The sequence below is a fragment of the Haliotis rufescens genome, unplaced genomic scaffold, assembly GCF_023055435.1.
Source record: "Haliotis rufescens isolate VD_foot unplaced genomic scaffold, xgHalRufe1.0.p SCAF_9, whole genome shotgun sequence".
Classification (NCBI taxonomy): Eukaryota; Metazoa; Mollusca; class Gastropoda; order Lepetellida; family Haliotidae; genus Haliotis; species Haliotis rufescens.
This window is the reverse complement of record NW_025964383.1, coordinates 45,682,703-45,706,234: the sequence shown is the minus strand read 5'-3', so window position 1 is coordinate 45,706,234 and position 23,532 is coordinate 45,682,703. Positions and strand designations below refer to the sequence as shown.

General features: G+C 37.6%; 1 protein-coding gene across 4 annotated transcripts; it reads right to left on the bottom strand.

The window, feature by feature from the left end:
- Window positions 1-2,009: 2,009 nt before the first annotated feature.
- Window positions 2,010-22,126, bottom strand: LOC125377522. Of its 4 annotated transcripts, none has more exons than XM_048391204.1 (8): window positions 22,088-22,126; window positions 16,175-16,242; window positions 15,653-15,928; window positions 7,954-8,074; window positions 6,501-6,514; window positions 4,961-4,987; window positions 4,314-4,343; window positions 2,010-3,914 (listed from the first exon to the last, which is right to left on the bottom strand). In XM_048391204.1, exons 1-8 carry the CDS (start codon window positions 22,093-22,095, stop codon window positions 3,475-3,477), a joined length of 984 nt encoding a protein of 327 aa, XP_048247161.1. In that variant the 5' UTR covers window positions 22,096-22,126; the 3' UTR covers window positions 2,010-3,474. The 4 variants fall into 4 exon arrangements, with proteins under 4 accessions (XP_048247161.1, XP_048247162.1, XP_048247159.1 ...); XM_048391205.1 differs by lacking the exon at window positions 22,088-22,126 and adding an exon at window positions 20,713-20,819; XM_048391202.1 differs by lacking the exon at window positions 22,088-22,126 and having other exon boundaries at window positions 16,175-16,367.
- Between the last annotated feature and the right edge of the window lie 1,406 nt (window positions 22,127-23,532).

Here is a 23,532-nt window from a genome sequence, read left to right as displayed (position 1 = left end):
TTATCTACGACGACTAAAATTATATATGCGCCGTGACCCTGGTGAGCCCACTGCCAACACTCGTCAAACGCCGTTGTATGAACCCTAAGTTCCAACAGTATCAGGCCCGAAATTGTAAATGAATGTTTATTCTCCCTAACGTACCCGATGCAGTCTCTGATTACCCTCACATGGGCTACGTAAATTAGCTGCCAGTATCGTGTACCTGAACCTGATCATCCCTTGTACCACGTATGCCAAGCATTAACTCATGCACACACTGCTACAAAGTTGGTATGACTGCACAAGCGGTGACTGTTCACAGTCCATGGTGCTATCTGACCCGGGGCTGATATTCAGTATACACAGGCAATACTGGCAGGTAGATCCTAACAGGGTCAGGATGTAACTCCACTTATTTTGGGTGAAATATGACTAACGTGATGACACTGCATGTGTTTAATGTGGCGATATATGTATGTATATGACGTTTGTACTCTGCCCGAAGTTTTTCCTTGATATGGGCATTCTGGAGTTTGTCCATAATCTATTTATATCGTATGAGCCTGACCTTCGACGAGATGGTCAATAACTCCATCCATATGTAACCTCTCGATCCCCCCTCTTCTACCTTGACACATGGCAACAGTATCCAATACCATCAGGTCCTGGCGCCGTATTAGATTTGGACTTTTCAATAACCTTTTTCACTCACTCATTCACAGAACCACTGACTGTCACGATGAATATATGTCCGCGTTCTTTAAACAGTGCAAAGGAGGCTACTCTGTCATGTTGCATTGACAGCCGACATGCTGGATACAGTTAACGGTCAGTTCAGGCAAAACGATATTGTCACAGTGTGGGAGTTGTAGTGGTGCTCTCCGAAGACGATCCAAGGGAGGCTACTCCTCTGGGCTCAGGTACGTTGCACAAGTCGTTAATGATGTATTGACAACACATGCGGGGTGCGGGTTACGCAAGTCACAGTAAGATCCGTCATATCAACACTGCCACAGTGTGGGAGGTGTAACATAGCTCACCGGAGACGGAGAAAGGGAGACTACTCCTTCATGCACATTTCACCTCCCCTTGTCCCAAAAAGATACCTCACCTTTCGTCCAAACTCCTAGTTGAGGCAATTCCTATGACTATCTAGTTCTAGGAGTACTGTTGTGTGGCGTCAGGCAACAAACACTTACTTTTTACAGCAGATTGTGTTTGGCGGCGGGTGTTTCTGGTAGGGTGGGGCATACTTCCTCTTTTCGCGAACACCTGGTGTCATCACTGATTTTCAGTGATTCTTTCGCATATTTGTAACCGCTCATTTTCCTCTTACGCCAAATGGAAAATGTTTCTTTGGCGTTCACTTTTTTATATTTAATGCAAAGAAGATTATATAGATTTGTAGTGGTGTCATGTTAGTAATTTTAGGCAAATCATGTCAAAGGATTCAGGCCTTCGTGTGTGTCCAGGAGACATTGTCAATGACTGACAGCAATTTCAAAATCAAAGGACATGTAAGTTTCCACCAAGATACAATTACCAATCAGCTTTTCATCAGTTGTGCATTGACTGCCACTAAGTGATCTGCGTATTGACTGTCAATGTGTCACTGACCACACTGTCCTCGAGTCTAGTGTCGGCACATCATCTATGTACTGACTGTCACTGACCGTCACTGATCACAATGTCCTCGAGTCTGGTCTCAGCACATGATCTATGTATTGACTGTCACTGAGTGTCACTGACCACACTGTCCTCGAGTCTAGTGTCGGCACATGATCTATGTATTGACTGTCACTGAGTGTCACTGACCACACTGTCCTCGAGTCTAGTGTCGGCACATGATCTATGTATTGACCGTCACTGACCTTATACCTTTATGTGTCTCCTTGAGGTTGATTCCACTGTATCATCTGCTTATCTATTTTGAGAGGGAGCAGTTAAATTGATCTTGTTGTGCAGATTATTTGTTTGTTTCTTTACATATTCTAGAGGTCTTTACTAAGCATACACAGAACCAGTAATGATAGTTGTATGTGCATTTGCAGCATTTTTTATACTAGTGACATTGACCTTCGAATGTACCTCCTCGGATGGTTTAACTAATTGCTAATATTTTATAATGAATATTATTTTATACTGCACATTTAAACATATGTGAATATTGGTAAAATATGATGAGAGCTTGTCAATATCTGTAGACGAATAAAATACTGATAGATGACACTGGCTTAAAGGGTGTATACATCATATAAAGTGTGAATATTATTATATACTGCACATTTAAACATATGTGAATATTGGTAAAATATGATAAGAGCTTGTTAATATCTGTAGACGAATAAAAGTATTGATAGATGACACTTGCTTAAAGCGTGTATACATCACATAAAGTGAGAATATTAATATATGGCATATTGATACAGCATATATGTATCAATACATGCATCTCGCCTTGAATGCTGGAGTTCATACTCAGGGTGCACACACGTTTCTCCAAAGAAATATGTTCTCTTTCAAGTCTTATTGGTGCTACGATATACCGTAACTTAGATAAGACACTGCGGTAACATATTGCTGATGGTGGAACATGATCTTGTGAACATAGATTAACATCACCGTTCTCAGAGAAAAAACGATGAACTCTAAAATTCCAGTTTTTGCATTTTGGAGATGAAAGTTTGCCATCCCACGAGCAAATGTTCCTATTTAGTTTGCGGACTGCTAATCTTGCCAAACGTCGTGGAAAGATCACAAAAGGTGTGCTGATCCAACATGATAATGCCAGAGTGCACACCGGTCGACTTGCGGTTGCCGCAGTGAAGCGGAACGGGTTCAAAGTATTGCCTCACCCACCTTACTCTCCAGACCTGGCTCCAAGCGACTACTTTCTCTTCCCAAACTTGAAGAAAGAACTGCGTGGACGTCATTTCCGGTCCGATGATGAACTCACGACAGCAGTGGAGGGGTGGTTACACGAACAACCCCATGGTTTCTATCACAACGGGCTTTTAGCTCTCACACATCGCTGGACAAAGTGCATAGACCTCAATGGTGATTATGTGGAAAAAGAAGAAGTGAGGAGCAGTAGCAAATAGGTTAGGCCGGTTATATATTGAATGGCCCTCGTAGTGATACATCAGCTCCCTTTTCACAAAGTAGGTCACATTCATCTCTGTGTCCTGCCAACATCAGTGGTGTGCGGTCATACTGCCCTTTGCAGTTGATGTCAAAATCTCCCAGTGAGAGGACATGCTCAGCCATCTCCACATGTCCTCCACGGCATGTCACATGGAGTATGTTGTTACCTTCCTTATCTATGTGTGATATGTCACACCCTTTCCTATCAAGTAAGTCAAACACCTCTATATGTCCGTGCTCAGCTGCCACCATCATTGCTGTCCTTCCATACATGTCACTACTGTTGATGTCAATTAAGGTATTGGCGATGACATCCATAACGATTCCAATGTGTCCTCCATAGCAGGGTTAATGAAGGACGCCATCTCCTTCGATATCCTCAGATTTATCTCCCTTTTTCAGCAGATAGTCAAATATGGTCTTATTTTCATGTCGTGCTGCCCACATTAACGCCGTTCGTCCATCTGTTCTCCCTAAGTTCATGTTAAGGAAAGGTTCCTTTAAGACAACATAGTTTACTATGTCTATATTGCCCCCCACACAGGCCATGCTAAGAATGTGGTCCCCATCACGACCCCTTAATGTCATATCAGCTCCTTCTCTGTGAAGATATTCAAAGACATTATAGTGTCCGTTCATTGCTGCCAACATCAGCGGTGTCAATCCATACAACCCTCGGGTTTTTACATTGAATAAACCACCATTCATGATCCGTTTCACGCGGTCCAGATCCCCCTCAGCGCTGGCCTTATGGAGTGGTTCATTAGGATCGGGAGTATTGAGTAACCCTGTGTTGACATAAGGATAATGTGTACTTTTAATCACATGGAAAGCAGTTGCAGGTTAAACAGCTCAAGTGATATAAATCTAGAGTACAAAAGAAAGAATCATTTAGGAATCAATGACTACCACGTTATACAATATGTCAGTTACCGCGTGGCATATCACATTTACTGGCAATACAACAACGTAATCAGGACAAATATGTGATGCGAACTTAAGATCAGAGGATATTGTCATGACTAAGGGATAAAAGTGCATAGTGAATTGTGGTGCTTCACACGATTGTGACACCAATGTCCATTGTGACCATATTACGACAAAAACATTTTTACACAACTATTTTTTCCCATTGAGCCTTTACTAAAGAAGTCATCATGACGCTGTGTTTCTGCTATTTATCTCACCTCCGAGGTCCTGGGTATTCCATGTTTTCACTGAGGAGAAAAGTACGACATGCAGTTAAATCTGATTCAAGATGTAAAGTCGCTACCCCTTATTTCTGTTGTTCCCTGTCGTGATATTGCTGAAATACTGCTTACAGCTGTGTAAAACAGTACTCACTCATCACTGGTAGTTCTATGATGTGGTGGCTATGCATCTAGATATTAACTCAACCGTTAGACTAAAAAATAAATTACAAAACTATATGTGCTTAACGTCATGAGCATCGATCCATGCAATCGGGATACGGTGACATGCATCAACAAAGTCAGCGAGCCTGACCACCCGATCCCGCTAGGCGCCTCTTACGACAAGCATAGTCACCTTTTACGGCAAGCCTGGGTTGCTGAAGACCTATTTTTCGCCGGATCCTCCCGGGTCTATATGTACATGTAAATACACAATATTAACACTATATAATGGTTTGGATTCCGCATGCGACACAACACATGTCTCCATGAAACTAACAGCTAATTTAGAATTGCATTCTCAACAAGAATAGGTGCTCTTGATGAATGGTACTTTGACAAAGTAAAAAGGTAAAAGCGAAATAATCTACCCTTTCATTTAACAAGGCCGTGATCAATCTGTCAGTAAATTCTACTCTTACCTGCCATAAATCCTTGTCTTTTCCTATCTGAGAAAATAGAATACATCATAATGTTGTAATGATTGAATTCATTTTGTGTTAAAGGTACATGTTGCATGCTATCATGCCAGATTAAATGCACTGTTGGACAGTTGAACACTCAGACCTGTCATCTAAACATTTTACATTAACCGTAGCAAACGCGTATGAACCAGATATTTGTCAAAGTGGATACAACACTTAGATTGTTCATTGTCATTAACAGATTTGAATTTGCTTGTTTCAATTAATTCATCATGTTCAGGATACATATATTCAGGCTAGTATTGGCAACTGATGAAGTGATACAACAATAACGCAAATACCTTACTCCTTTCGCGAAATGCTTCAATATTTGTCGATCAGTGACTCACCTGTCACAAAGTGCACCACTGTGATCGAGATTTGTGTTTGATTTTTAAAATCTGGATTAAGTGTTTCGAGCCGGTCGATACGTAACTCCAACTTGTGACATACGTATCAGCTTATTAGATTTTTTTTTCTACGCAATTATCATACGATGACATGTATCAGTCTAGTCAGCAAGTCTGACCGCCCAATCTTGTTAGTCGCTTCTTACGACAAGCACAGTCACAATTAACGGAAAGCTAGGTCGCTGAAGATCTATTCTGACCCGGATCCCAGGTTAGATATTTACTGAGCACATATCGTTGTGACAGTAACCATAATTTTTCAGTGATTTGTCCATATACACGTTGGACTAGAGCAGAGTGCATATTGTGTGACCGGACCAGGTCCTGTCTGTACTACTTGGCGGTGTGCCTGAGTGTGTTAGCTCTTTATCTCAAAGTCTATGGGGTGACCTTATGGTTATTGTGTCAAGATACTGTAGGAAATGGCTGTATCTGTAACAGAACAGTTATAAGAATGCTTGATTGTCATGCATTTTGTAGATATCAATGGTGAAATTGTACTACTGTACAAGCTCTGTAATTATACATAATATCATACCTAATATGTATCTTCAATATCTGGAGGAAATAAAGAATATATATCTATGTATCTATGTATCTATCTCTCTATCTATCTATCTATCAATCTATCTATCTATCTAGAACTAACGAAGCGGCCTTTGACAGTGTGTCTACAGCCTGCCGGCATTGCCCAGGCGATGTTTATAAATTTAAAAAATGGACGCAAGTAAATGTTTGGGATTCACATATATTCTTAGCACCAGAATTCAACCCTTAAAGTGGTCATGAAGTCGCTGTCGATTTGCGAATGAATGAATGAATGAACAGTAGTAAATCTATAGTTCTCAAATTACATAATATAACAGGGAACCAATCACGTTGCTGGAATGTGATAACTTTCCACTGTGAAAGATATGAAAAGTTCAGCCAATCACACTAATAATATCATCATAATATACTATTACTCAGACTGAAGTGCATAGGGAGATACTATCACCTTCCAGCCTTTGGATTAGCTCAATTGTTATTTATGTAGTTTGAGAAGTAAAAAGGTGTTAGTAAATTAATTCAAAGCATGTTACACTTACATTTCAGGCGCAAACTGAAAAAGAACGAAGCAAATAATTAAATAAAAGAAATACATAATTTGTAAAAAACGATTTTAAATTGCGGTATGTATATTAACATTATAACGAAACTGATGACAAATATATATTTGACACTTCTCGCAATGTAAAATGCCAGGACCGCCAGCAGTAAAAGACTTCAACTGGATGTTCATAATCAAGTCGTCTGTTGTTCAGTCTATTCCTGACCCTGTCAGTAAGACCTGTGTAACTCCAGGCTGTGACTCAACGAACTCAACACGCTGTGTGTTAGCCATCATCAAACAACATAACCATTCATTTACTTTTTCCATATTTATATAATATTATGTTACGGGTGTGAGTATTTAATCTTGTTAAGTTGGTGAATCTTATTATTTTTCACTTAAAAAATTGTTTGTTTCAATCTTTTACCTAACTGGCTTGCTGACTAGCTGCTCTTGGGATTTAGTTAAAACTAGCTTCATTATAAACACATCTATTTCTGAGTCAAAGTCCTTAACGTATCAAAACACAATATTTACTAAATATCTTACTAATCTTGGAGTTCCTCTTATTCTTGTTCTAACTTCCCATATCTGGCTTGCTGACTAGCTCCTCTTTAGGTTTAGATATCATTAGTCTAACTAAGTGAATTGCTAGTTTAACACCACTTGGTAATGACGGAAGTTCTCTTTTTCCCTATTATTTATCTTCATGATAGAAAATTTTAGAATGCGCGCCTCGTGGTTTTATAAACCATTTCAACGATTAGACACTAGGCCCTCGTGGACTTACCTATACATAGCTTGACAATGACCACACAACTAAGTTCTACTTGGTGTTGCAAGGAAATATATAAACAACAACGTGTATCAAAGCAACTCACAGAAAGTAAAGTAATAATAATATACAATATACTTTGGACTATACCACATTCAATGTAAATGGTGCATTTTTCACAGTGTAGGTGAAGCGTACTACCAAACAGCTTTTCTGTAGGCAAATAAAGAAGGAACATGTCTGGTTGTTCAATGCACAAGAATATTTCACACTTGCGTAATTTAAGTTTATCATTTCCAGACACATCGACAAACATCAGCTATGATGTTCAATGAGTATGCGATAAATCTCACCATAAGGTTTTTATCTTCATAAATATCAACTTTTTTTCGTCTGAAGTCTCACGATTGTCTAAAGTATGAATTTATAGAGACAAAAGGGATGCCATGCATGTTGCAGTTGTACTTCTACGTATTGTTGCTACTGCATAGTTTGTGACATTGATTAAATGGATGTACACACAACCATAAACTATTCAACACTAAGGTGCTGATCGGAAGCGTTTTGGATAGTATTGTTCATTTGATATGCTTGTGTACATGTAAAGCGTCATCGCAGGGAGAACATCAAACACATGGGAGACAGAGCGATTTGTTTGTAGGTGCATGCTTACCATACAACCACCGCACAGATCATTATGATGATGATGATTATAAGAGCTGTAGCTGCAATAGCGATACTCATCAAGGACAGGTCTGCTGTTCTCTCCTTCGCCTTTGTGTTAAGTTGTTCCTCTGAAATTATACATAGACTATTAGTTTGTTGTTTTTAAAAAAAATTTATTCAGTCATATACACAGGATACATAATCGCTCGGAGAGCAATACTACTTTATGAATACAGGTGCTTCTCAAAAGGATATGGTACAGAGGAGGCCTAAGGCAAAATCCACATCATGGTACAGATGAAGGCATAATCCACATCATGGTACAGATGAAGGCATATTTATGTATACAATTAAGACGATGCGGCGTTTATGGTACATCAAATTATGTTGCAAACATCCAGTGAATAAGTTATTTTGCAGGTTGAGTAAACAAAGCCCATTTTCTATTAAAGGCAGAGAAGTCGTTGTTTCTACGTGCAATATGATATTCAACGTCATAGATACTTCTTATTGTGTTCTTAAAAGCAACACAGTCAACATTTTCATTCTTAATACACTGGACAAAAATAAGTCTTTTAGCAGCTACAATCAAATGGTTAATTAATACATCAGAGGTACCAAAGAGGAGCTCGTTGTCAGTTATAAGGATTTTTCTATGCAAGATATGAGTCAAGTAAATACAGAAATCTGACCAAAAATTCTTAACAACATGACATTCGATATAAACATGAAAAATATTTTCTTTGTGAGTATGACACATAGAACACTCATCGTTATCAATAAGTTTCATTCTTAATAACTCACGTTTAGTAAATATTACTTTATGAATAAATCTAAACTGGAAATCCCTGAGTTTTGTATCCCTTAACCCATGGCAATATACACTGAAAATTTGATTCCATGGAAAAGAACATTCCAGCTGATTTTCCCATTTCAAACAAGATTTAGGAAGAGGGAGGGAATTCCCTATCAGTTTATTATAAAACACTTTTGTTCCTTTAATTGAACGTGTAAGATCATAAATACAAGGAGATACTGTGAGATTAGAAGAGGAATGTAGATTTTTATCAATATTTTGTCTCCAACTTCTTGGAATATTAAAAAACATATGGTTATAGTCAAGAAAAGTTCCTTTAAGATCATAAAGTTGTTGTAAACGTGGGAAAGGGATCCATCCGTTTTCATCATACAAGTCTTTTATCGTAACTATACCTTTTTTAAACCAGTCATTAAAAATTAATACTGGTTCTCTAAAATAATGGTTTAACCATATGGGTTGGGAAGCAATTTCTGCTTTTTCTAAGACTTCAAAGTCATATGAATGCAAAAAGTCACTCCAGGCTATAAGGGTATCTTTCCAGAACGGATTTACAATTTCCCAATTCTTGTGCAAACTGGCACCTAAAGTGTAGATATGAGCCAGCTGAAAACTAGCAAGGTCATAATTAATGTTTTTTTCACAATATATTTTTAAACATGAATTTTTTAAAGATGCTATAAATTTGGGTATATCAGTCATTTTCAATCCACCTTGACTATAATTCCTTTTCAAATAATCCCTCTTAATCTTATCTCTTTTGCCACTCCAAACAAAGTTAAAAAGAATTCTATTCAATTGATCAATAAAAGCTTTTGATGGATTTGGGAGAGCGGAAAAAATATGTACAAGGGTAGAGAGAATTAAGGTCTTAACAACTGTTATTTTACCCATCAAAGTCAAATTACGTTTTTTCCATTTGCTTATAATACCATAGATATTATCAAGGCGTTTTTTAGTGTTGATTACCCAAAGGTCTTTTTAGTCAACATTAAAACACTAAAACTTCAAAATTGCCATCATGCCAATCTAGCTTTAAGTTAGGACAAAATCGGACTTTACTACCAGCCATACTGCCTATCCATATTGCTTTGGTTTTTTCAAAGTTCATTTTTAATCCTGAGATTTTGTAAAAAGTTTCAAGTGTATCCATGGCTGATTTTAATGATTTTTCCGAGCCATCTAAAAAAAGTTGGGTGTCGTCAGCATATTGGCCCAATGTGTGTTCAATATCGTGTAGAAGTATACCTTTTATATCTTCATTATTACGAATCATGATACCGAGAATTTCAGCTACGAAAAGAAACAAATAGGGGGAAATTGGGTCACCCTGTCTACAACCTCTTTCATTCATGAACAATTTAGAGAGGTAGCCATTTTGGACAATACAAGAAGAGGCCACAGACTATTAGTTTGTCATGCCAGGAAATATCCCAAATTGTGGCGGTTATTACTAGATAGAAATAAGATGTTGTTCTATTTACCGTCAACTCTTCCCCTTATGAATTCAAAAGAATGGTTGATATTACTGCATTTGGTGAAATCGAGGGTCAAAGGTAAGAAGACATGACCAATTTTGTAAGGTAAGCCACAAGGTAAATGACTGCTCTATTTTTTTATACAAAGTCATTATTTGTGTCCCAAAAAGTGGTACACTTTCTCTAACTGCAAGCAACATGGGTTCACGCACTTTGAAAACGCTTGATACATATGACCTGAGCAATATTTCGGACTCGCTAAATGTGACAACAGCTAGAAGACGAGGGAATTGAAAGTACATTATTTATTTATTTATTTAGTTGGGTTTTTTTAATGCCTCAGAAACGCGAAAATAAATGATTATATGGTTTTCTGCAACGTTAACATTGGTAGCTAAATACCTTTCTGGATGTTTCATCAACAGCTATACTTGTAGGAATTTCATGGGTAGAAAGACATTTCTGTAGATCGAGTGGTTATAATACATATTTCATGGATGATTGAGTGTCACCGGCGGCACTGTGCTTCCTCATGCTGTCTACCACTTGGTTGCATGTTCGACCTGTGGCTGGGTATTGCTTATTGTGATGTAAAGCTCACGATCTTTAACATCACCACTAGGGCCAACAGTCTACATACACTGATGCGGCTGTGGACGCAACTCTCCGCAGCGAATTGCGGCACCTTAGACGTCTATGCCACCTGTGTATCGTTTATCTTTTAATATACTCGAAAATCGGCGGTCAGTTTGTGCTGTACAGAAAAGAAACATATATAAGTAAACTTAAATTCATTCAATCAAACTTTAACATCCAGACGGATAAGCCCAGAAAGACGCGTGGGATCAACAATGAAAGTCACAGTCATAACACATCACGAGACAGGGGTTTAAAATGTCAGAATACTCATCATAATGTCACTTTAACATCGGGTATGTCCACCTTGCGCATTAACGCGTCGCATTAGGACGCGTCGAACGATGTCGGAAGACGTTGGAAGGAATGCGTTGCGATTCGTCCAGGAGGCATTGTTCAATTGCTGGGGGTTGACCGGAGCCAGTGGGTGACTTCTGATGGTCCCATAAATGTTCGGGGAGCGTGACTGTCTTGGTAAAACCTGAATGTTCGCTTGGTTAAGGAAGTTCTGTGTCAACCATGCCGTATGCAGCGTCGCATTGTCGTGCTGGAATACCATGCATAACCACGAGCTTCGTTTTCAAGCCTGTCAGTGGTGATGTTGACATGTCAACAACATTCCTCGGTCGGGTCGATGTGTACGGATACCATAGGCTCGTAATCTCCTGTACACGGTTTGTCGACTGATCCTGTGTTGCAGTTCCATCGCTGCCGTTAACGTCGCCGTGACGAAGCGGTTTCAGAGGACGATTGTCCGGATATAGCGGTCTTGAATGGGCGTTATCACCCGTCTCACGTCACCGTTGCATCAACCTGGTAACGGTTAAACTGGCGCATCCCAACGTTCTGGCAATGACGGTGGCGGTGTTTTTAAGCGTGCTTTCTGACTTTATGGATATTTCGCACGACAATGACAGAGTGCGTCTCTCCCTTTTTGACCATTCTGAAGACTGAAGCCACCATACGAATGAATTGTTTGATAGGCATTACTTATAAGTTGACGGATGACAAAGTAGACACAATTCATGGATGACAACTTCTTTAATATTGTAAAGGCGACGTTTCGGTTTAGATCCTTATACCGTTGTCAAGCAAGACTGAATGGGGGACATTGTACAGTATATACATAGTAGGCGGAGGATTAACAGTAGAGGATTAACAGTAACAATTGCATACATGAGGGGGATAACATGAGTAAGTAACAGAAGGATAATACTGTCACAACATGATGGACAGAGAACACATGGGTGGGACATGAAGCCTTTATTGGACCAGGACCAGATTTGTAAAAGCTACTTGGCATCTGACTATACCCTTTACTTACATTTTGCTCACCTTTTTATTCGCATTTGTGATAGTGACAGATTCCCCAATTGCTGGGGTAAGGGTACTATATGTCCTCTCTTCAAGTCAAGTCAAGTCTACAGATGTATTTCTCTCATAGACTCAATATTTAAAGTATTTAGGTCTATTTCGAACAGCCGTCTACAGAATTCGTATGAGAATCATAATATTATTAATGAACAACAAGCTGGATTTAGGGCTCAATACTCCACTACTGATAACATTTGTTCATTACAGGTCATAGTTAAAAAATACATTGGTAAGAAAAGAGGCAGATTTTACTGCTCCTTCACTGACGATTCAAAGACATTTGATTCAAAGACATAATGTTCTCCTGCACTCTTTTAATTCGCTCTGAAGTTTTGGAAATAATCACGTCTATGTATAATGATTTATCTGTTTGTGTTAGAGCCCCTAAAGGTATATCTAAGTGTTTTACCTGTAACATTGGCACCCGTCAAGGATGTGTTTTAAGTCCACAAATAATTATTATCTCAATAAACAATTTCATGTACCCTTATGGACAGAGTGGGTGGTCAAGGTATTACTGTTACCTTTTATGCTAATGGTTTGTGCTCCCTTGTTGATGATGTTGATAATGTTTTATCAATGCCCGACACCTGTTACTGTACTTGAAAGTTTTTGTTTGTAAACACACTAGCTCCAAAGTAAATTTGAATAAAACTAGGATTGTTATGTTTAGAAATGGCGGTCCCTTAAGGTCGTAATGAAAATGATTTTATGATAGTAAACCAATAGAAACAGTATCTTGTTATATATACCGCGGACTAGTATTCACCCCTACGTTGGTCAGACTTGTCTTTTATCCCAAGCAAAATAAGGCAATATTTTTTAAGGAAATAGTTACCAAAAGGAAACTTGGCCCTCTATCGCAGTTAAATGTGCCATTTCTTTGTTGGGCTTTTTGCTGTTGTTTTCCTTATCTGTCGGGTCAGCAGTTTTATATAGTTGATCTGCACGTGCATTACGTGCATCGGCAACTTATATCATAAAATAAATCACTTATAAATTATATTTTTCAAAATGGTTGGTATCTTTTCTTTTGGCCATTAGTTTATTTGCTGCTTTTTATGAAAATCCGAATATTTGATGTTGTCGGAAAAATGGCGGGTCTTATTTACAGCGAGAGGTTAATTTTGAGAATGTGTACATATATATTGTATGATCTGTTAAATTGGATCTTTGTATTACCTTCACAGAAGTTTCCTTTTTTGCCGTCTTTACATCCTGCTGTGCACGCTCCATCTCCGTGATTGCAGATGTAGTTGATACAGTTCTTGCTGCATTCTTTATTGCATGTAGCATCATACCAGCCTGGAATGCATCCCTCGGAACAACGTCCACTGGTCCTGTCACAGTATACAATGTCCCGAGCAGGAAACCTGCGACAGTGGTCAGAACAGATTCTGTCACATGCATCTCCATATGTGCCCCATGGACATATTGGGTCACCCCTGACATTCCATACTGCAACATACACAATGTAATATAAGGAAATTTTTAAGCAAGGATATTTTCTTCCTGAATATATCTTCAAAAATATAGTTCGAATAACCATCCAAAAAATGACTGTCTATATTCTATTTATAAAATTCATAAGTAAGTGTAGTTTATTTTCAAGCAAAGAACCTGTAAAGTTTCCTTTCGTGCACATATTAAGTTAAGTTAAGTATTCAAATTATAACAAATATATTTTTAAATAGATATACTCACCTAGCATGATTAGTAGTACGTGACACATCAACATGTCTGAATATGTAGACTGTTCTTTCGTCATGCGTCTGCAATTATACATTAAACATCCTACAGATGACTACATACATGCTATTGAGCTCTGAAGACTGAAGCCACCATAAGAATGAATTGTTTGATAGGCATTACTTATAAGTTGACGGATGACAAAGTAGACACAATTCATGGATGACAACTTCTTTAATATTGTAAAGGCGACGTTTCGGTTTAGATCCTTATACCGTTGTCAAGCAAGACTGAATGGGGGACATTGTACAGTATATACATAGTAGGCGGAGGATTAACAGTAGAGGATTAACAGTAACAGAAGGATAATACTGTCACAACATGATGGACAGAGAACACATGGGTGGGACATGAAGCCTTTATTGGACCAGGACCAGATTTGTAAAAGCTACTTGGCATCTGACTATACCCTTTACTTACATTTTGCTCACCTTTTTATTCGCATTTGTGATAGTGACAGATTCCCCAATTGCTGGGGTAAGGGTACTATATGTCCTCTCTTCAAGTCAAGTCAAGTCTACAGATGTATTTCTCTCATAGACTCAATATTTAAAGTATTTAGGTCTATTTCGAACAGCCGTCTACAGAATTCGTATGAGAATCATAATATTATTAATGAACAACAAGCTGGATTTAGGGCTCAATACTCCACTACTGATAACATTTGTTCATTACAGGTCATAGTTAAAAAATACATTGGTAAGAAAAGAGGCAGATTTTACTGCTCCTTCACTGACGATTCAAAGACATTTGATTCAAAGACATAATGTTCTCCTGCACTCTTTTAATTCGCTCTGAAGTTTTGGAAATAATCACGTCTATGTATAATGATTTATCTGTTTGTGTTAGAGCCCCTAAAGGTATATCTAAGTGTTTTACCTGTAACATTGGCACCCGTCAAGGATGTGTTTTAAGTCCACAAATAATTATTATCTCAATAAACAATTTCATGTACCCTTATGGACAGAGTGGGTGGTCAAGGTATTACTGTTACCTTTTATGCTAATGGTTTGTGCTCCCTTGTTGATGATGTTGATAATGTTTTATCAATGCCCGACACCTGTTACTGTACTTGAAAGTTTTTGTTTGTAAACACACTAGCTCCAAAGTAAATTTGAATAAAACTAGGATTGTTATGTTTAGAAATGGCGGTCCCTTAAGGTCGTAATGAAAATGATTTTATGATAGTAAACCAATAGAAACAGTATCTTGTTATATATACCGCGGACTAGTATTCACCCCTACGTTGGTCAGACTTGTCTTTTATCCCAAGCAAAATAAGGCAATATTTTTTAAGGAAATAGTTACCAAAAGGAAACTTGGCCCTCTATCGCAGTTAAATGTGCCATTTCTTTGTTGGGCTTTTTGCTGTTGTTTTCCTTATCTGTCGGGTCAGCAGTTTTATATAGTTGATCTGCACGTGCATTACGTGCATCGGCAACTTATATCATAAAATAAATCACTTATAAATTATATTTTTCAAAATGGTTGGTATCTTTTCTTTTGGCCATTAGTTTATTTGCTGCTTTTTATGAAAATCCGAATATTTGATGTTGTCGGAAAAATGGCGGGTCTTATTTACAGCGAGAGGTTAATTTTGAGAATGTGTACATATATATTGTATGATCTGTTAAATTGGATCTTTGTATTACCTTCACAGAAGTTTCCTTTTTTGCCGTCTTTACATCCTGCTGTGCACGCTCCATCTCCGTGATTGCAGATGTAGTTGATACAGTTCTTGCTGCATTCTTTATTGCATGTAGCATCATACCAGCCTGGAATGCATCCCTCGGAACAACGTCCACTGGTCCTGTCACAGTATACAATGTCCCGAGCAGGAAACCTGCGACAGTGGTCAGAACAGATTCTGTCACATGCATCTCCATATGTGCCCCATGGACATATTGGGTCACCCCTGACATTCCATACTGCAACATACACAATGTAATATAAGGAAATTTTTAAGCAAGGATATTTTCTTCCTGAATATATCTTCAAAAATATAGTTCGAATAACCATCCAAAAAATGACTGTCTATATTCTATTTATAAAATTCATAAGTAAGTGTAGTTTATTTTCAAGCAAAGAACCTGTAAAGTTTCCTTTCGTGCACATATTAAGTTAAGTTAAGTATTCAAATTATAACAAATATATTTTTAAATAGATATACTCACCTAGCATGATTAGTAGTACGTGACACATCAACATGTCTGAATATGTAGACTGTTCTTTCGTCATGCGTCTGCAATTATACATTAAACATCCTACAGATGACTACATACATGCTATTGAGCTCTGAAGACTGAAGCCACCATAAGAATGAATTGTTTGATAGGCATTACTTATAAGTTGACGGATGACAAAGTAGACACAATTCATGGATGACAACTTCTTTAATATTGTAAAGGCGACGTTTCGGTTTAGATCCTTATACCGTTGTCAAGCAAGACTGAATGGGGGACATTGTACAGTATATACATAGTAGGCGGAGGATTAACAGTAGAGGATTAACAGTAACAGAAGGATAATACTGTCACAACATGATGGACAGAGAACACATGGGTGGGACATGAAGCCTTTATTGGACCAGGACCAGATTTGTAAAAGCTACTTGGCATCTGACTATACCCTTTACTTACATTTTGCTCACCTTTTTATTCGCATTTGTGATAGTGACAGATTCCCCAATTGCTGGGGTAAGGGTACTATATGTCCTCTCTTCAAGTCAAGTCAAGTCTACAGATGTATTTCTCTCAAAGACTCAATATTTAAAGTATTTAGGTCTATTTCGAACAGCCGTCTACAGAATTCGTATGAGAATCATAATATTATTAATGAACAACAAGCTGGAGTTAGGGCTCAATACTCCACTACTGATAACATTTGTTCATTACAGGTCATAGTTAAAAAATACATTGGTAAGAAAAGAGGCAGATTTTACTGCTCCTTCACTGACGATTCAAAGACATTTGACTCTAAGACATAATGTTCTCCTGCACTATTTTGTTGCGCTCTGAAGTTTTGGAAATAAACACGTCTATGTATAATGATTTATATATAAATAATTATTATCTCAATAAACAATTACATGTACCCTTATGGACAGAGTGGGTGGTCAAGGTATTACTGTTACCTTTTCTACTAATGGTTTGTGCTCCCTTGTTGATGATGTTGATAATGTCTTAGCAATGCCCGACACCTGTTACTGTACTTGAAAGGTTTTTTTTGTAAACACACTGGCTCGAAAGTAAATTTGAATAAAACTAAGATTGTTGTGTTTAGAATGGCGGTCCCTTAAGGTCGTAATGAAAATGAGTTTATGATAGTAAACCAATAGAAACAGTATCTTCATATAAATACCGCGGACTAGTATTCACCCCTACGTTGGTCAGACTTCTCTTTTATCCCAAGCAAAATAAGGCAATATTTTTTAAGGAAATAGTTACCAAAAGGAAACTTGGTAACATTAGTTGTCAAGGTCTATTTAGGATATGTATGATAACACATATTCTGTGTTATGATTCTGAAATATGGAGCACCACATATTGTAATCCTATTGAACCTATGCATATTAAATCTTGCAAACCTAGTTAAAAGGTTGATAAATCAACGTGTAATAACATGCTTCTTGGGGCATGTGGACGAGGGACTTTGCAGTTTGTATATATGACAAAGGTAATTAAGTATTGGTGCAGAATATTTCACTTATCAAACAATAGGCTACGAAGACAATGTTATATTATGTTGATATCCTCAGAGGATGTTGGCCGTAATACATGGGGTACATAAATAAGAAATATTCTGTTTAAATGTGGGTTTGGATTCGCTTGGATTAGTCAGGAAAAAAGAAACAAAGCAGCCTTCAACACACTTTTTAAGAAAAGATTACACGATAATCTCTTTCAGTCATGGCAAGCATCCTCACCTGCAAATCATAAGCGTTTTTACTATAACCAGATTACATCACTTTCAAATCTTGAAAAGTATTTAAGCATAAGTGATCTTCCACAACATTTGAGAAAATCCTATTCCAGATTTTGATGTTGCAATGTTAAGCTTGCTGTTGAGACACAGGCAGATAATGGAAATATAATTGATAATGAAAGATATTGAATGTCATGCAAGCTTAAATGTTTGTCTGCTGTTGAAGATGAATTGCACATGTTCTATGAATGTCACTCCTACTCTGAGTTAATTAATATTTCAGTAAATATCCTACAATTAACAATTTTATTTCTATCATGCAGAGTAAGAACAGTGATGTTATCAGAAATGTCAGACTCTTCCCATATCATGTACATATAAAAAGAAACACACAATTGTAAATATGATATAAAATGCGCATGCATGATCATGCTTTTGTATGTATTGTGGGCCGGAGGCCTTGTACTGAATAAAACTGTCCATATTGTATTACAAAAATATAGACACAATAGTTCTCTTAGATTATGGTTACTTGGTTGTCAGAATATTATTCTTATATTCTACTATTGCAATTGCATATCTTCAATATTAATTGCTTTGTTCAATGGGCGATCGTTTATAATTTATCTTCCCTTTACTAACCCGGACGGTCCAATTATAAACTGACAGCCTAGGTGGAATGCGCGATACCAGCAGAACATAGTACTGTCACACCTATAGACTGTTAACTAGAATAGCCTTCGCCGCTATCGGCAACGGTCAGGCTGGTGTGTAGACAGTATATCTTTTCCACTAGACAATGATCTATCTTTTACCATGTCCTGAAATAGATGTTCCGTGGTTATATGATACAGCAGGGATGACCACGACTGATTGTATTGTAACAGTTAACCACCTCATAGCCTTTCGAACCGAGGCAGTGGGATCAGCTGATCGTTCATTCGAGGTCGCTTTGTTGACGTTTTGCAATGGGCACTTAAAGTGCTGCCTTTGATGTCTGAACATCATACTTTTGAAACTGAGGTATACTTAATTATATAGGTACTAAAATCTATGTTGTATAATCGCCGTTCAGGCTATATGCATGCAGTTCAGTACAGTGGCTAGACGATGCTTTACGCGAAATGTGAATGTCATATGCAAAGTAAATTAAAGTTCGTCAGGAAAATATTGTGTATTTTGACAGCAACACAAGTATTTATCAGTAATATAACTGAGAGAAGTGAGAAATATTTTCATTAAGTGCACATCATAATAAAAACAAAAATATAAATAAAAGAAATGGCAATCACTTAAATCTATTTTGATATTTGAAAGAGTTAATTGGAGCATTATGTATAAACAAGGTTTATGAATTGATGGCTTACTACCATGGCGACACTTCAATTAGATAAATAAAAGATAGACACTATATTGAGAACTTGATATCAAAGACTTGATATAATATTGGTATTTTCTTAATTTTAAATATTAGAAATTGTTATACACACACACACATTATATACATACACACATATTCATGGGTACCACATGTTTTCATCTTATGAATAATAAACGATACTACTTTGTCTGCTGTAAGATCAGTAGGCAAAACGGAATAAAAGAAAACAATAACATAGAAGTTTATAGATCAAAACGCAACTTTTAAACAGTAGTCGATATTATAAAAAAACACTCCTAAAATTCTATAATAGTAATCACTTCAAAATGCAAAAAAAAAATGTTTCTTATTTACAGATAAATGACACCCGCTCATTTTGGAAAATGTTACCTCAGAAGATAATATTAAATAAAATTATAACATTGCACAGTGCAGATATCTAGTAATGTAAAGAGAGAAAAAAGAGAGAAAAACATTTAATTCATTTGTGTGGGAATTTGAAACATAAGCTTAAAATAAGGAAACATAAAAAGCAGGTTAGATAGAATTAAGAAGGAGCTTTATTTGATACAATCAGCTGATTATTGTCAACGCATACTTGATGCAGAAGTAATGTTGCAATGTTAATACAATCATCATTATATAATTATAGAGATTGAAAATTAGTATTGTTTATTATTCATAACATCAAAAGTTGTAGTACCCATGAATACGTGTGTAAATATATAATGTATGTGGGTGTTTTTTTCTGTCTTAAAAACATATAATTTTCTAATATCTTGAATTAATTAAAACGTACGAACTTTCAGTGTGGATATGTGTGTCAGAATAGATTGAAATAAATTAATCATTCTATGACAAAATTAAGAACAGTGATATACCCGTCTATAAAAATAAAAGTTTCAAGACATTAATATATCGAATGGCTATCGATCTTGAGAAAAGGCATACCAATAACTGACTCTGTCGCCCAAGCACAGACATGAACGTGAAGCATGATACCCTCGCGTTTCAGGAATGCAAGGTATAAAAAGTGACAATTGTCAATTGTTTAACCAGCACAGTCATGTTACCATGGCTTGCATGACACACGTATGTCATACAGAGCCACTGGGGAGACTTTGATTGACTTTGATGCATGGTTCGACTGCATAGGGATCTGAGCACGTGACGACATATCCAGTGGTCCGATGAAAGGAGATTATTGCTGCACGTCACACCATAGAAAATGCGTGTTTGGCAACATAGAAACACTGCGTATACACCGAGGAACATTGTACCAACAGTCCAGTCTTGTATCATATGTTTATGTCCGCTTGGAGAATGGAAAAACTGAACATGTAGGTACATTAAATTAAGTTGACATGAAACCCAGGGATAATTATATTGACGAATATTTGCACTTACCTACATCCTATGGCCGCTAGCGAACGTTACAAGCCGATGTCAATGCTGAGTGTGTGTTGTTTTTTGTTTACACCGTCGCTAAGGTGATAACGATTTTAACTCTTGCTGCAAAAAAACATCATTCCAAGGATCCCGTTTTTTTTTACACCGTCACTAAGGTGATAACGATTTTAACTCTTGCTGCAAAACATCATTCCAAGGCTCCTGGGAATATGTTGCATAAATGCAGACAAAAAACCCATCAAGAAATGACCGTATGAAGCTTGATAATTTGATAAAATATTTAAAAACTATTCTACACATGCTTACTATATAATGCAGGAAATGCTGAGCTTACTTTTGTATCTTTGATTCCGAGTATCTGTAAACTGTTGTGTGCGAATATTGAGCCGCTTTTGTGGCACCATTGGGACACCATTCGCGCAACAAATGCGATACAGCATGTCATTTAAATTAATCTCCATTTCACGGCAATGTTTCGACATTTTTGCGATATCATTACGCTATTTTCGCCGTAATGTCACGGCACTGTCACAAACCTATCGGACACTATTTCGCAACACATGGGAAAAACCATGGGAAAGAAATCGGGATCGAATCTTGAGGCGCCCCGACTAGTTTCAGATTTGTAGGCACCATACCCGTATTCGTGGGCTTCACCAAACTGGTAAACGTCCGAGACCTGCATCACTTCATCACAAGCTGTGAAATAACTGTTATACCGTTCAAGGCGGCGTCGACCCTTACTCACTCGCTCGCGGAGTAACAACGTTTTAACAGCTTAAACCAGGATCCATTTATTTTTCCTGCATCTTGATTGCTTCTTTATAAGGTGGAAGAGACAATGATTCCACGAGCTCGGGCATGGTGCTGACATACCTCAACGGAAACTCGGGGAGACCGGCGCTACAGAGGACTGGGCCACCCAAGCCCCCTTAGAAGACTTTATAGAGATTAAGAAGATGGTAAAATAACATTAGTGTAGGAGACTCTTAATAAATACCAAAAAACATAACCTTCAATTAAAAAAATCTTCAGAAATTGTCTTTACCCTACTATTATGGGTAAGATGGGACATTTCAAAGCTGATGTTTTTTCGGATCAGTAGTGCGTAATACTGTTAAGATATTTTGAACATTCATTCATTCAGTCATACTGCGTATGAGTCTTCCACTAAGGATTTGAGGGAGTTTGTCCTACTCCTCTTGCCGTGCCTGGCATATGACACAATACGGTGGCATATGATACAATACGGTGGCATATGATACAATACGGTGGCGTATGATACAATACGTTTCAACTGTTTACTGTACATATTAGTTTGACAAGAGTAAGATCGCTAAACGTGTGTCACGTCAGCAGGTGAAAGTCTTACCTGGCCATTGATCCAGTCTGCTATGCATATCACTGTAGCAGGTGAGGTAAGTCAGCATCACCATGCCGTGTGTCATATTCCTGAATGGGTTAAGTCAGTGAACGACCCAAGCTCCTCACAGCGATAGCCCGTTCGTGGAGCTCTCTATATTATCGCTGCCACCTGACTAACCTCTGTGATAGGTGATAGCAGCCATGCTTAGGGTTGAACTCGCAACCGACTGTTTACAAACAAGTGATGACTACCGTGACGCCGAATACTCTTACCCCTGCTTAATTGTTTTCTTGGTTTATAAATTTGAATTTCTATTTCATTTTAATTATCATATAATTGGTATAGTAAGAATCCCACTGATACACCAGGACGGTTTACACACGCGGCTCCTTACGGACCTACACATCACACATCCCCCATTTTGACAATCATGCTTTGCATGTGAAATTAGCATTAAGCCCCCAGCGTCACGTGCATCGTCGGATTCCAGGAACGAGGAGGCGTCTGGCGGCAGTCGTTCGCGTGCAGGGTGATTTTACCAAGTCTTGCATCTGCGTTGCTTTTTATCATGCCGTCAACCAGTTTGAAGCAGTTCAGTATTTATTGTGCGGCAATAGTAATTTCCAAACAAGTCAGAGTAAATGTCACTGTTTTCCCGGAATCATTTTTGCACATGGACGCACGCAAATTGAATCATTCATTCATTCATTCATTCATTAGTGAAAGTTATGTCTGTCTGTCTGTCTGTCTCTCTCTCTCTCTCTGGAACGAAGTTAAGGCTTTCATAAATGTTTTTGTAGGTCATGTTGTTATCACAAAACCGGATATATCTTTTGGATGTACAAATAACTTCTTATTAAATCAATTATTGATATAAGCAAAAAGACACAATTACGTTAAACATTTTAAAGGAATAAAACCATGTTTAAAATCACATAGAAATATACTGAAAGACATTTATGATGTCGTCTTGTTATTTGCACAAAAAGCCCTGGAACAATAATTTCTTTCACTAAAAAAATAAGTTTTTGGGGGAAAACCATAACGCAGGCGGATTAGCTTACTTATCGATATCTCTTACAACTATTACAGTGTATCAAAGATGAACTTTCTTTCATGTTACATCCTGTACCTTTTCCTCATGATATTTACCATGTAATTGTATGTCTCTTATGATATAATGGCTCTGAACATAATGCTATGTACCCTGGCCTGAACGAAAAATAGAAAAGAAAACAAAGAAGGACCGAAATAAGACTCACACCCTTGGCCAATTGTCCTCACGACCCCAGGTACACGCTTGCCAATTAGATACTACAGTAAGGTTAAAATGCATTCCAAAACGTAAGAAATTACAACAAAATGAACAGTTACAGTTATTACATTCGTGAGTGTTTCGTGATTACTCCGATGCTGCCATTGCCATTTAATAAATCAGCAGGGACAAAACA